The sequence below is a fragment of the Gorilla gorilla genome, chromosome 8, assembly GCF_029281585.2.
Source record: "Gorilla gorilla gorilla isolate KB3781 chromosome 8, NHGRI_mGorGor1-v2.1_pri, whole genome shotgun sequence".
In the NCBI taxonomy this organism is placed as follows: domain Eukaryota; kingdom Metazoa; phylum Chordata; class Mammalia; order Primates; family Hominidae; genus Gorilla; species Gorilla gorilla.
In genome coordinates this window covers 84,022,959-84,035,305 of record NC_073232.2, presented here as the reverse complement: position 1 = coordinate 84,035,305, position 12,347 = coordinate 84,022,959, and the positions used below count along the sequence as shown (strand labels likewise).

The 12,347-nt window shown below is 38.4% G+C and overlaps 1 protein-coding gene across 6 annotated transcripts in view; it reads right to left on the bottom strand.

Annotated features, from left to right (window-relative positions):
* Positions 1 to 12,347, bottom strand: part of CUL2 (cullin 2) — a 124,781-nt gene that overhangs the window by 50,047 nt on the left and 62,387 nt on the right. For all 6 annotated transcript variants that reach the window (XM_063710154.1, XM_019035388.4, XM_063710153.1 and 3 more), the window contains 3 exons: positions 9,654 to 9,756; positions 7,566 to 7,660; positions 1,109 to 1,214 (listed from right to left, as the gene is read on the bottom strand). In XM_063710154.1, the coding sequence (XP_063566224.1) occupies positions 1,109 to 1,214; positions 7,566 to 7,660; positions 9,654 to 9,756 (304 nt within the window). The remainder of the gene's footprint in view (positions 1 to 1,108; positions 1,215 to 7,565; positions 7,661 to 9,653; positions 9,757 to 12,347) is intronic.

Sequence of the window (12,347 nt, the reverse complement as noted above, 5' to 3'; positions counted from 1 at the left end):
TACAATTGTATTTGTATTCAACATATACCTATAATTTTGTGTCCAAATTTTTTCATAAACAATGTCCCCTTTGTTAAAAGTTTCTATGAACAATTTTCTGCTATTAATTTATCCATTTGCCTACTTTTACAACAAAATCATATCATATATAATACATTCTTCTTCCATGCTTTTTATTGCTGAATGTTGGATGCTGAAATTTTACACTGTTCAGCCATTAGGCACCCTATTAACAATGATTGCAAAGAATACTTTTAAACATTAAACTCTTTTCTCATATTTATTATTTTCCAAGTATGGATCACTAGGCTTAGGACTTGGGATTACTTGGTCAAAAGGTATTAAGTATTTTAAACTGTACTGAAAGAAAGACACTGATCAATTTCTTTCGGAAAGGATTACACTACCTTAAATGTCTCCTAATGCTGCCTCTTAGCCTGTTTATTTCCTTCATTAACATAAATCACAAGTTAACATTAATTTCCTATTTGGCATCTGCTTCCCTTACATGAACTTACAAGCTTTTGTGTGCAGGGACCTTCTGTCTGTTCACCATTGTATCCCCAATGCCTGGCTACTCAATAAAGACGTATTAAATGAATAAACAAGCTTGTACAATAATACTTCTTTCACAATCAGCATAATTTTCCATATTTTAATTTGCACTGTACCTCAAGAACTTGAATGGACCAAACTGCCCATTTAATTGTTTTACTCTGAATTTAATTACTTTTAAAGTAAAGTTACAATAAATTTGTTGTATCCATAAATTTGTGTTTCCTCTCCTCTAGCCTGTCTTTTAAGTACTTGTTTTAACTACAGGGTCGTCAACACTTTATAATTGTTTTTGAGTTTTTTCACAATGCAGAACCATTAACTCTATCATTCATCCATTATAAATTTAATTATCAAGAGTAGTTGTCACATCTTTTTCGTTCCTCTGAGGATTCTTAGGAAATCACTATAGCATTTTATTTAGGATCTTTTAAATCTTGACCATTTTAAGCTAGCCAAATCAGTGTCCTTAAAAAATGATGTGCAATCAAATTACCTCAGTGTATAAAAACATACTTATGTTTGCTAGTCAGTCACTTAAAGAATGTCCTACCTCTCCTATTTCCATAAGTGGTTCATTCATATCTACACCACCATAGCCATACTGAAGGTCCGCTTCTGTTAATTTATTCTTTTTAATAAACTGGGTGTTGAGATACCTGGAAAATAAATGTAATATCAATGGATATTAAGTTAAAGTCAGTAGGAAAGCAAATAACTTGCAACTTTAGAAGAATATTTTTAAGATTACATATAAGCCATGGAACAGCCTACTAACAAATCCAAAAGAAATGAATTATGTAGAGATTAGAAATATAATAAAAATTAAAATTATCAGCCCACCTTTCTCTGCAAGCCCTTACAATACCCTTCTAGCCCAACAGCTCTTATCCAAGTTTCGGAATTTCTACAGTCTCGTTTGCTACTTCCCAGACTCTTCTTGGGAAAGTCAAGATAAAGTCCACTTTCCAAAAATTAAACAGAATGGTTAAAAGATAAAAGTCAAGTTAGCTTTCTAATTTATATTCTAATCACCAGGAAGAAATGCAATTTTTCATTTTTAAACAAAAAAGATCACAATCAGTAGGTAAGAAAATGGAACAGAGTGTTACAGATAGTAAGTATGGGCAAGATTGACAGATACAAGATGACTTTGTCTACCAGAGGAAAATGAATTATACTAAAAATATTTAATATATTTCAAGACTAATAAATGTGATTAACTCTAAGAATAACTGAGATGAATACAGAAATCTAAAATAAAATAAAACATGGAGAAAGGACTCATAATGTTCAACTGTGTAGTTTTTAGGATCCCAGATTTCACTGGGATCCTTTAACGGTCCTTTAACGGTCACCACCTAAAACTATTCATTTGAAAGGTTCTGCTAGTGTAAATAGCTACTGACAATACAAGTATTTTAGGCAACAACCCATGAAATCTATACATGAATATATACACTTTTCAAAATTCACTACACCAAAATGAAGGGTCCACTCAGTATTTACAGGCAAATTAAAAACAAAGACAACCAAAACAAGACAACAATTTTGGGAAACAATTAAACACATAATTCCTGGCCAGGCGTCGGGGCTCACGCCTGTAATCCCAGTGCATTGGGAGGCTGAGGCAGGAGGATCACTTGAGGCCAGCAGTTTGAGAGCAGCCTGGGTAACAGCGAGACTGTCTCTTAAGGAAATAATAATAATAACTCCTAGAAAATTGACTCCAAAGTGGTATACCCACAACCATTTACACAAGCTCCATCTCCATATTCACTAGTCAAGGCTCTAGACTCCACGGCTTACAACCTTGATGTACCATTTGATATTTTAGTGTCCTCTGACCATAAGTTACAAGATCATACTCGTTTTTTTCCCCTTTAAAATGCCATTTATTCCTTCCTCTATCCTCACTGTAACTCTCAAAATTTCATGCTGAGTTTCCAACCATGCCTTCCAGCTAAGGAAAGAGGAATAAGATTGAGAGACAAAAGTAAAAGGTAAAGAGGGGATGGCCTCTCCACCTAAGTGCCCCATCCCAGATATTCTGAGGGTAGTCAGTCCCCTTTCATCCGAGTCTCAGCACAGACACACCTTCCTTTCAGGCCTGCCCTGAACCCCAGAGGAGTTAGCCTTCACTTCCCAGCCCTAAGCAAGTAACTATTTAATGCACAACTGTTTTACTTTCTTCACAGTAATTGCTACTATATGAAATAATCCTATGCTTTTATTGGTTTCTTTTTTTGTGCATTCATCTCCTCTCTAGAATGTACAGTATACAAAGCAAGAACCTCCTCTTGTAGACAGCATCCACAGTAGTGGCAGGCAAAAGTCAAGTCCTCAAAAAATAATTACTGAATAAATAAATGGATAACATTCCAGACAGCAAGGATAGCAAAAGCTAACAGTAGAACACAAACCTGGAAAAGCAGCCTGCAGCCAGATCATAAAAGCCATGAATACCAGGAAATAAAAGTAATCACTAACATTTATTGAGATCACCTGTCAGACACAGCCCTAAGCATTTTATGTGGCTGAATACTATAAGACAGATGTATGTGGTACTCCTATGATCATTTTATACATAAGAAAGCTGCAGCCTAGAGAAGTTAAAGAGCTTGCCAAAGGTCAATCGGCTCCTAAGTGGCAGGGCTGGCACAGAAACTCAGGAGAGGTCTTCCACTCCCATTCAACATCGGCTGAGGGTATATTGTGTGCCAGGTCAACATGAGGCACTGGAAACACAAAGATGAAAAGCAAAAATATGGTCTCTGCCCACACAGAGCTCACTCTGTGGTACAATATACAAACAAATATAAGATTTTGTCAGGAGCGGTGCTCCCTCAGTAGAGGGTACTTAATTGTCATATTACCATTTACATATGCCTTCCAATATGGAATCTGCTCCAAACCAGTTTTGTTTTTTGGTCACTGGCACCAAGACCATTCCAGTAACCTCGCCTAAAACATCAGAATCACTTATCTCATCCTTCCATTTTGCCTGCTTTAATCAGTCAGTCTTCCTGTCTTCCTAAAGTATGCATCACCTCCTCCCACTACTTCCTTTGACTTCCAATGTACTTGCTGATCCTCTGCCCCGATCATGTGGAACACTTTTATGACTGGGCTCTACTTCAGTTTCTGGCATCTTTAATTCATCTAAAAATTCTGCTGTCAGGATGTTACTTTCCTATTCAGAATTCTACAGGAGCTTCCTTTACCTACATAATAAGTGTAAACTGCCTAGCATAGAAGCAGATGCTAAATCTGCAGATCAGGCCTGAATTCACTAATCCATTCCAAAGATCTAGATGTATATTCTTGAGCCAGGTATTGATTTAGTGCAGCTTTACATGCTTTGTATCTGCAAAGACAAACCAGTATTATCTTTTCCTCAAAGAATAAAATTTAAACTAACTTACATTAACTATGTCTTTCTTATTGCAGATTTTTACTCTTGGTAAATTTAAGCTTGAAATACAATGTTTTAAAATAAAGTCATGGCCAGGCACAGTGGCTCATGTCTGTAATCCTGGCACTTTGGGAGGCTGAGGCAGGCGGATCACCTGAGGTCAGGAGACCAGCCTGGCCAACATGGTGAAATCCCATCTCTACTAAAAAAATACAAAAATTAGCCAGGCATAGTGGTGGTTGCCTGTAATCCCAGCTACTCAGGAGGCTGAGGCAGGAGAATCACTTGAATCCAGGAGGCGGAGGTTGCAGTGAGCCGAGATCGCGCCACTGCACTCCAGCCTGGGCGACGGAGCAAGACTCCGTCTGAAAAAACAAAAAAGAAAAAAAGAAAATAAAGTCATAATTTAAAATATAAACAGTGCCATTTTTCATTTTAATATGGACACCATTCTTAATTTATTTTATAAGTCACTGTAGTATTTTACAATCAAATTTATTAACCACATATTTGCTTCTTAATAAAGACATGGGGCTGGACGCAGTGGCTCACGCCTGTAATCCCAGCACTTTGGGAGGCTGAGGCAGGCGGATCACTCGAGGTCAGGAGTTTGAGACCATCCTGGCCAACATGGTGAAACACCGTCTCTACTAAAAAAAAATACAAAAATTAGCCAGGTGTGGTGGCGCGTGCCTGTAATCCCAGCTACTCAGGAGGCTGAGGAAGGAGAATCACTTGAACCTGGGAGGCGGAAGCTGCAGTGAGCCAAGATTGTGCCACTGCACTCCAGCCAGGGAAACAGCGAGACTCAGTCCCAAAAATAAATAATAAAATTTTTAAAAAAAGAACATTTATGATTCATGGGAGAAGGTCTAAATATCATTATGAACAGGTGATTAGAAGATGCTGATTCTATAAAGGGAAATAAAATCTCAGGATTCCCAAAACTCCTATGCCAAAACAGGAATTTAACCTTGGAGGCTGAGTCATGCTAAATGGCCATCCTCTTCCTGGACGAATAACTCTTAACAAGTTTGTGTCAAAACATTATATATTAGCCAGACCCCCGTGGTAAGGCAAAAAGCCTCAGCCATTTCCTGATGACTAACCCGCCTCAAAAAGTCACTCATTCATAAATTCTTTGCTAGCCTCGAAACCATTAAAATGTAAATCCTCCCATAACACAAGGACAGGTCAACTGTAACTCCAGATCTGTAATCTAAAGTCTAGTTCCTAAAACCTAAGGTCTGTTAGCATCCACCTGATAAGTGTCGATTCTTAGCTGATATTCCCAGGCACAGAGCAAAGGCAAGATGAGAGTAATCATTCCTTCCCTGAGATGTCTGCACAACTGTTTTCTTCTTCTATTTCCTTTTGCTTCAAAGGTTTACCTTATATAAAATGTAGATTTACTGGGCATTAATTAGTCTCACAAGTAGGTAACCATTTGCCTCACTGCCACCACCCCTCATGTTTTAAGGAAAATGTATAAACACTAAACCTCCTAAGAACCTCTTTGGACAAAACAGCCACAGATGCATCTGTGCCTTGCGTTTTTCCTGGGAGCATCCTTAAGCTAGCTCAATAAACCTTGATTGAGACAGCTGCCTCAGTCACTCAATTCAGTTAACACTTCCAACCCTCACGGATGACTTAGGGGGTCAAGACTTCAGGGGAGGAAGTGACTGGAGGTGTGGTGGAAACATCAAGAGAACTCAGAAGTGGATCCTGAAGATGGGACTGAATTGCTGCAATCTCATGATATAACTTGAATGGATAAGGAGTTGCTTCTTATGGATGAGAAAGTGGTTTCTTGAGACAGAATCTACTCCTAATAAGACGGTATGAACATTGTTGAAATGACAACAAAGGATTCAAATATTACATAAGCCTAGCTGATAAGGTGGTGGCAGGGTTTGAGAGGACTGACTCCAATTTCGTAAGAATTTCTACTGCAGGTAAAATGCTATCCAACAGCATTGCACCCTACAGAGAAATCTTTTGTGAAGAAAGAGTCAACTGATGCAGCTAACTTCATTGTTGTCTTATTTTAAGACATTGCCACAGCCTCCCCAGCCTTCAGCAACCACCACCATGATCAGTCAGCAGCCATCAACACCGAGGTGAGAAGACTGGCAAAAGGATTACAACTTGTTGAAGGCTCAAATGATCAACAGCATTTTTTTTTAGCAATAAAGTAATTTTAAATTAAGTTGTGCACTTTTTTTAGACAATGCTACTGCACACTTAACAGACTACAGTATAGCATAAACATAACTTATATGCACTGGGAAACCAAACAACTTGTGTGACTTGTCTTACTGCAATATTCCCTTTACATGTGGTGGTCTGGAACTGAACCCACATCATCTCCAAAGTATGCCTGTACAAGAAAAAGATTGAGAATAGAATCTACTTAAGTGAAATACCATGTTTCTGGAACAAGATTATGGTAGAATGAAGTGGTTAAATGGATGGGCTTTGGATTCAGACTGATCTGGGTTTAAATCCTGCCTTTGTGATTCATTAGCTGAGTGACCTTCAACAAAATCATGCTCTCAGCATTGCTTTCTTCCTCTGTAAAAAACAGAGATACTAACTACCTCATATCATTTTACACACACATACACAAACACATATTAAATAGGCTGCAACATTTACTAAAAGTTCACAAATAGCACCAATTTAATAGTACTAATTTAGCCGGGCACAGTGGCTCATGCCTGTAATCCCAGCACTTTGGGAGACTGTGGAGGGAGGACTGCTTAAGCTCAGGAGTTCAAGACCATCCTGGGCAACATAGTGAGACAGCATCTCTACAAAAAATAAACAAAATTAGCCAGGCATGGCGGTGCACACCTGTTGTTCCAGCAACTGGGGAGAAGGGTGTTCGAGGTGGGAGGATTGCTAGGGCCCAGGAGGCTGAGGCTGCAGTGAGCTGAGATCATGCAACTACACTGCAGCCTAGGTGAGATCCTGCCTCAAAAAATAAAAAATAAAAAAAAAAGGACAAAATAAAAGAAAAATAGAAAAAGAAAGAGAAGCAATCCAGGCAGATGGAACAGCACCAGGAAAGGCAGGAAGATGGGAGAGACCATGAGCCATTAGGAAACTACAAGTAATTCAATATGCCTAGACCATAGGGAATGCAGAACTTCAAGGGGAAAATAACCCAGTAATTTATCTAACATCGTTTGCATCAAACATAAAATACTGAATGCTAGAGTCAAATAAGAACATATCGAGGGGACATGAGCTGAGATTTTCCCACTAAGTTTCACGCAAGTTGAATTTTCACATTGATCTCTGTTGAGATTAAACATGTGCTACAGGTTGTAAACAATCAGAAGAAACAGAGCCATGCAATTGAGTACAGTTTTACTTTTCACAGAACGTTCCACACACTCCCTGGCTCCTAAATACCCACCTTACCCTGACTATAGACCTTTCCCCACAGCAGAGAAAAGTCCATGTCAGAGAGAACGCTTTAGTTTTGCATATGTGAATCAGAAATAGGCAATAAAAAATTTATCCTGTCAACTACTGAATGCAGGCAACGCTGCTTAGCTTGTCTAGATTTTAAAGGCACACTCACCTATATAAGCAGTCCATATAGTCTGCACCCTTGCTGTATTCTTCCCAGTACCTATGATACATAACAAGTACTTGTTCTTCTGACTCCAAAACTCTCTATATAAAGAGGAAAAATATTTATACTTGAAAAGCAATAATCATTTTCACTGTCAACCATAAAATGTATCAAAACTAATGTTCTAAAATAATTTACATAATTCTAGCTGTACAAATTACATTTACACAACACATATTAACTACACGTATTAAAAATGAAACAACTGGGAAAGATGTGAGTCTTCAATATGAAAGTGAAGCATCCATAATAGAGAATAAACTGAGCCGAGCGCAGTGGCTCACGCCTGTAATTCCAGCACTTTGGGAGGCCAAGGCCGGTGGATCACCTGAGGTCAGGAGTTCAAGACCAGCCTGACCAACATGGTGAAACCCCGTCTCTACTAAATAAAAAAAAATTAGCCAGCCGTGGTGGCACATGCCTGTAAGTTCCAGCTACTTGGGAAGTTGAGGCAGGAGAATCACTTGAACCCGATCGCACCGATACCCCGCCACTGCACTCCAGCCTGGGTGACAGAGCAAGACTCTGTCTCCCAAAAAAAAAAAAAAAAAATCACACTTACAATGTAACCTAAAATATAAAATTGCAAAAAAATTATTAATGTCTTACATAGTTATCACTTATGGTGTTAACCAAAGCTCACTAGCTTACAATAGCAGAACTTTAAATTAACATACTAAACATAAACACTTTAAGACCACTTTAACACACTTGCTATCAAAAGCACTTTTATAAGCGGATAAATGATCACATTAGAACACTAAAATGCACATGCCATATACAATCAAAAGTAGAGCATTTTCCAATATTTTCAGGGAAACAGCACACAATCAATTGTGCCTTACTTATGAGGGGTTTTTTTTTTTTTTTTGGTACAGGCAGTGTCTCACTATATTGCCCAGGCTGCTCTTGAACTCCTGGCCTCATATGATCCTCCTGCCTCAGCCTCCCAAAGTACAGAGATTACAGGTGTAAGCCACCGCACCAGGCCAGTCCTTACCATTTAAAAAAGTATCTACTCCTGACCACGTGCAGGGTTAGACAGTTTAAATAAACTGTGTTGTTTTATTCCCATTTTATAGATAAAGAAAGTCAAAACTCAGTCCATAAGGTAGTTGTTAAGTGAGTTGCCCGTGGTTACAACAGCTAATAAAAAGCAGAGTGAAGATTCTTACGCAGGCACTAAATTATCTCATCCAGTTCCTGATTAGATCAGTAGTCTAAATTAAGTTGGAAATGCTGTCTATAGCAAAATACTGCAAAATTCACTGTTTATACACAGATCATGTCTGTGATGCTGCCCCTCTATGTACGGCATACTAATAAAAAAACTGGTCACAGAGACAGCTTCTATCACCATTTACCATTTCTTTTTAATTTTAGATTTTGGGAAGACTTCATATAGCATATGAAAGGCAGCTAAAAGCTGAAAATAATAAAGACAGAGATTTACCAAGAGATAGGAATAAAAAACGAGGGAAAATTTGGCTGTATAAACACTATCCAGAGGATGTAGGAGCACATTTTAAAACTCAACAAACCCTGAGCTGACCCTCTCCTTCATTTACTAATTACGAGATGCTGAGCAAGTAAACTGATTTCCCTAACACAGTGCTTGACTCAAAGATCTTAATATGTATATATTTTTTAAATGCTGATTAAGAAGCAAAAACAAGGGAGGCCAAGGTGGGAGGATCACTGGAGCCCAGGAGTTTGAGACCAGCCTAGGCAATATAGTGAGACCCCTGTCTCTACCAAAAAAAAAAAAAAATTGCCAGGTGTGGTGGTGTGTGTCTGTATTCCTAGCTACTCGGGAGGCTGAGGTGGGAGGATCACGTAAGCCAGGGAAGTCGGGGCTGCAGTGAGCCATGATCGCGCCACTGCACCCTAGCCTGGGCAACAGAGCAAGACCCTGTATTTAAAAAAAGCAGCAGCAGCAGCAAAACAAGCTGACCTTGATAAAAGTTCTACACTGGAAAACAGTAAAGTATACAACTATCAACATATTTATATCATGCATGTATCATTGCTTACCTTATGCAAATGCCGAACATGATTTTCCAAAAAAATCTTAGTTTCTGTATAAAGTCTTTCTCCAAGGGGTTCAGGATAGGCCACACATAAAGCATAGATATCTCTAGTTAAATTATTAAGGTTTTCATATTTATTGGAGACAATTTTAAAACATAATGAGATTTACCCTGTTTGGCATTAAAAAATGAAAAAACATTTCTTTTTGTGGTTTAGCATATAATATACATAATACTGTTATATATATGACAAAGATAGAATACATAACCATGCTTACTTTATATAAGATTCATTCACTTATTCATTCCACAAGTATTTATTGAGAATTATTTGAAGACACTGTAAGGAAAATGGTTCTTATCAGAGAGGTTAAAATCCAGAGGGGGTTTCTGGAAAATCAAATTACCCAGAATCCTACAAAATAAGGTTTATATTAGAATGGATATTAGTATCAATAGTATCAATGATATTAGTATTCATAGTATCAATGAAGGGCTATGGAATATGACAAGAGGCAGATATGTCTAAGCAATTCTGAGAAACTAAACAAAAATTATTCATTTGACACAGCCTCCTACATCATAGCAGTCAGGATACTCTACCGTTATTCTATCAGAAGAAATATACCATGAATAGGAATATCAACTAAGTTTCTGAACATCAACTAAGTACCTTGCTAAGTCTCACCGGAGGTAGATAACAGAAGGAGTGGAAAGAAGTAAGACCTGAGACTTTACCTTTCACTAGCTAGTGATCTTAACCAAGTTTCCTAGCCTCTCTCGGGTGGCATTTCCTTTTTTTTTTTTTAATATCCTTTGCTTTATTGGATCTTCTCAACATCTCCAATAATTAGAAACATTATAAACCAAGAAGAACAAAAGATAAGACTTAAGGCAAAGCCCATTTAAAACTTTGGGGCCAGACACGGTATTAGATTATGATTCTGGGAACTAGGTGTTTCATATGCTGCCTCCAACTACTGTGACAAGGCATTTTGGAGGTAACAGCTCATTTGTCCACAGGAACAATGACACCAGAGCAACACAGAGGTCAGGACCTCCTGGTGGTTATACTCCAGAACTGTTCCATGATAAAGCTATGCCATCTTATCGGTACGATGACCACCACCAAGTGTCTCCAAGGTAAAGATAATGAATCTTTCCCTGACATCTCCACAGGTCCTGTAAGACCCAAATAAATTCATATATGTTAAAGTACTTTATAAACTGCCCATCATTAACCAAATGTAGAAGATAAAGGACCTGTGAGCAACCTGAGACCAGCCTAACTAAAGATGCAGATACAAACTGGAAATAAGGCTGATGATTCAGGATGAAGTCAGGTATTTAAATTTAATAGAAAGATTAGGAAATACTATGAAATAAAAATCTTAACTTAAAAATAAGGATGCAAATTCTTCCTCCTCTATGTCCCCCCGACACTTCATATACATTCTTCTACAAAATTTATTTTTATACAGTAAAATTTATTTATACTTTTCCCAACCACATTAGCCTATTCTTCATCAACTCCATACTCCCAGCTCCCAGGCATGGTTCCTAGCACTTGACGATTTATTAAATCCTGCTGAAGGAAAGGAGATGCAAAATCAATCTCACATGCTCCATTTACCTAGCATCCTTACTCCAGAAAGCACAAGCAGCCCTCTCCACATTTATTTACTTATTTATAAATTTTTTATCAGTTCTATTTATATATTTTTAAGCTTTATTTACTTATATTTTTACTTGAAAAAATTTTTTTGTAGAAACAGGGTCTCACCATGTTGCCTAGGCTGGTCTCAAACTCCTGGGCTCAGGCAATCCTTCTGCCTCGGCCTCCCAAAGTGCTAGGATTACAGGTATGAGCCACCGCTCAATATATCCACTGCATGTAAATGTAAACAAAATCTACTGGAAGGATTTGTGCCAAATCTCCAGCTTAAGGAGAGAGGAGCTACACAAGAGAAGTGGTACAGGGAGACTCTCCCATTTCATTCCATATACAGTACTTCTGCACTGTTGGACTCCTTCAGAATATACGTATTTTCTTAATGCAGTGAATCCACCTTAATAAAATTTTAAAGTTTACGTTTTAACTCACCATAGTTTTGGGTCTCAAATCACTGTATAATTTTAACCAATTAACTATGTTCTTTTTCTCTAACCTATTCAAATATCCAACCAACCAGGAAACGTTTAGCCCTTATCAAGAACACCTACGAAAATGAGCTTTTCAACCTCCAACACTCAGTTATGACTTGATTATAGACAAGACACTTTAAAAGACAAAAAATGTTGGCTGGGCATGATGGCTGATGCCTGTAATCCCAGCACTTTGGGAAGCCAAGGCGGGCAGATCACCAGGTCAAGAGATCGAGGCCGGGCATGATGACTCACGCCTGTAATCCCAGCACTTTAGGAGGCCAAGGTGGGCAGATCATGAGGTCAGGAGATCAAGACCATCCTGGCTAACACGGTGAAACCCCGTCTCTACTAAAACACAAAAAAATTAGCCGGGCGTGGTGACAGGTGCCTGTAGTCCCAGCTACTCGAGAGGCTGAGGCAGGAGAATGGCGTGAACCCGAGAGATGGAGGTTGCAGTGAGCCAAGATCGCACCACTGCACTCCAGCCTGGGCTACAGAGCGAGACTCCATCTCAAAAATAAATAAATAAATAAAAATTTAAAAAAAGAGA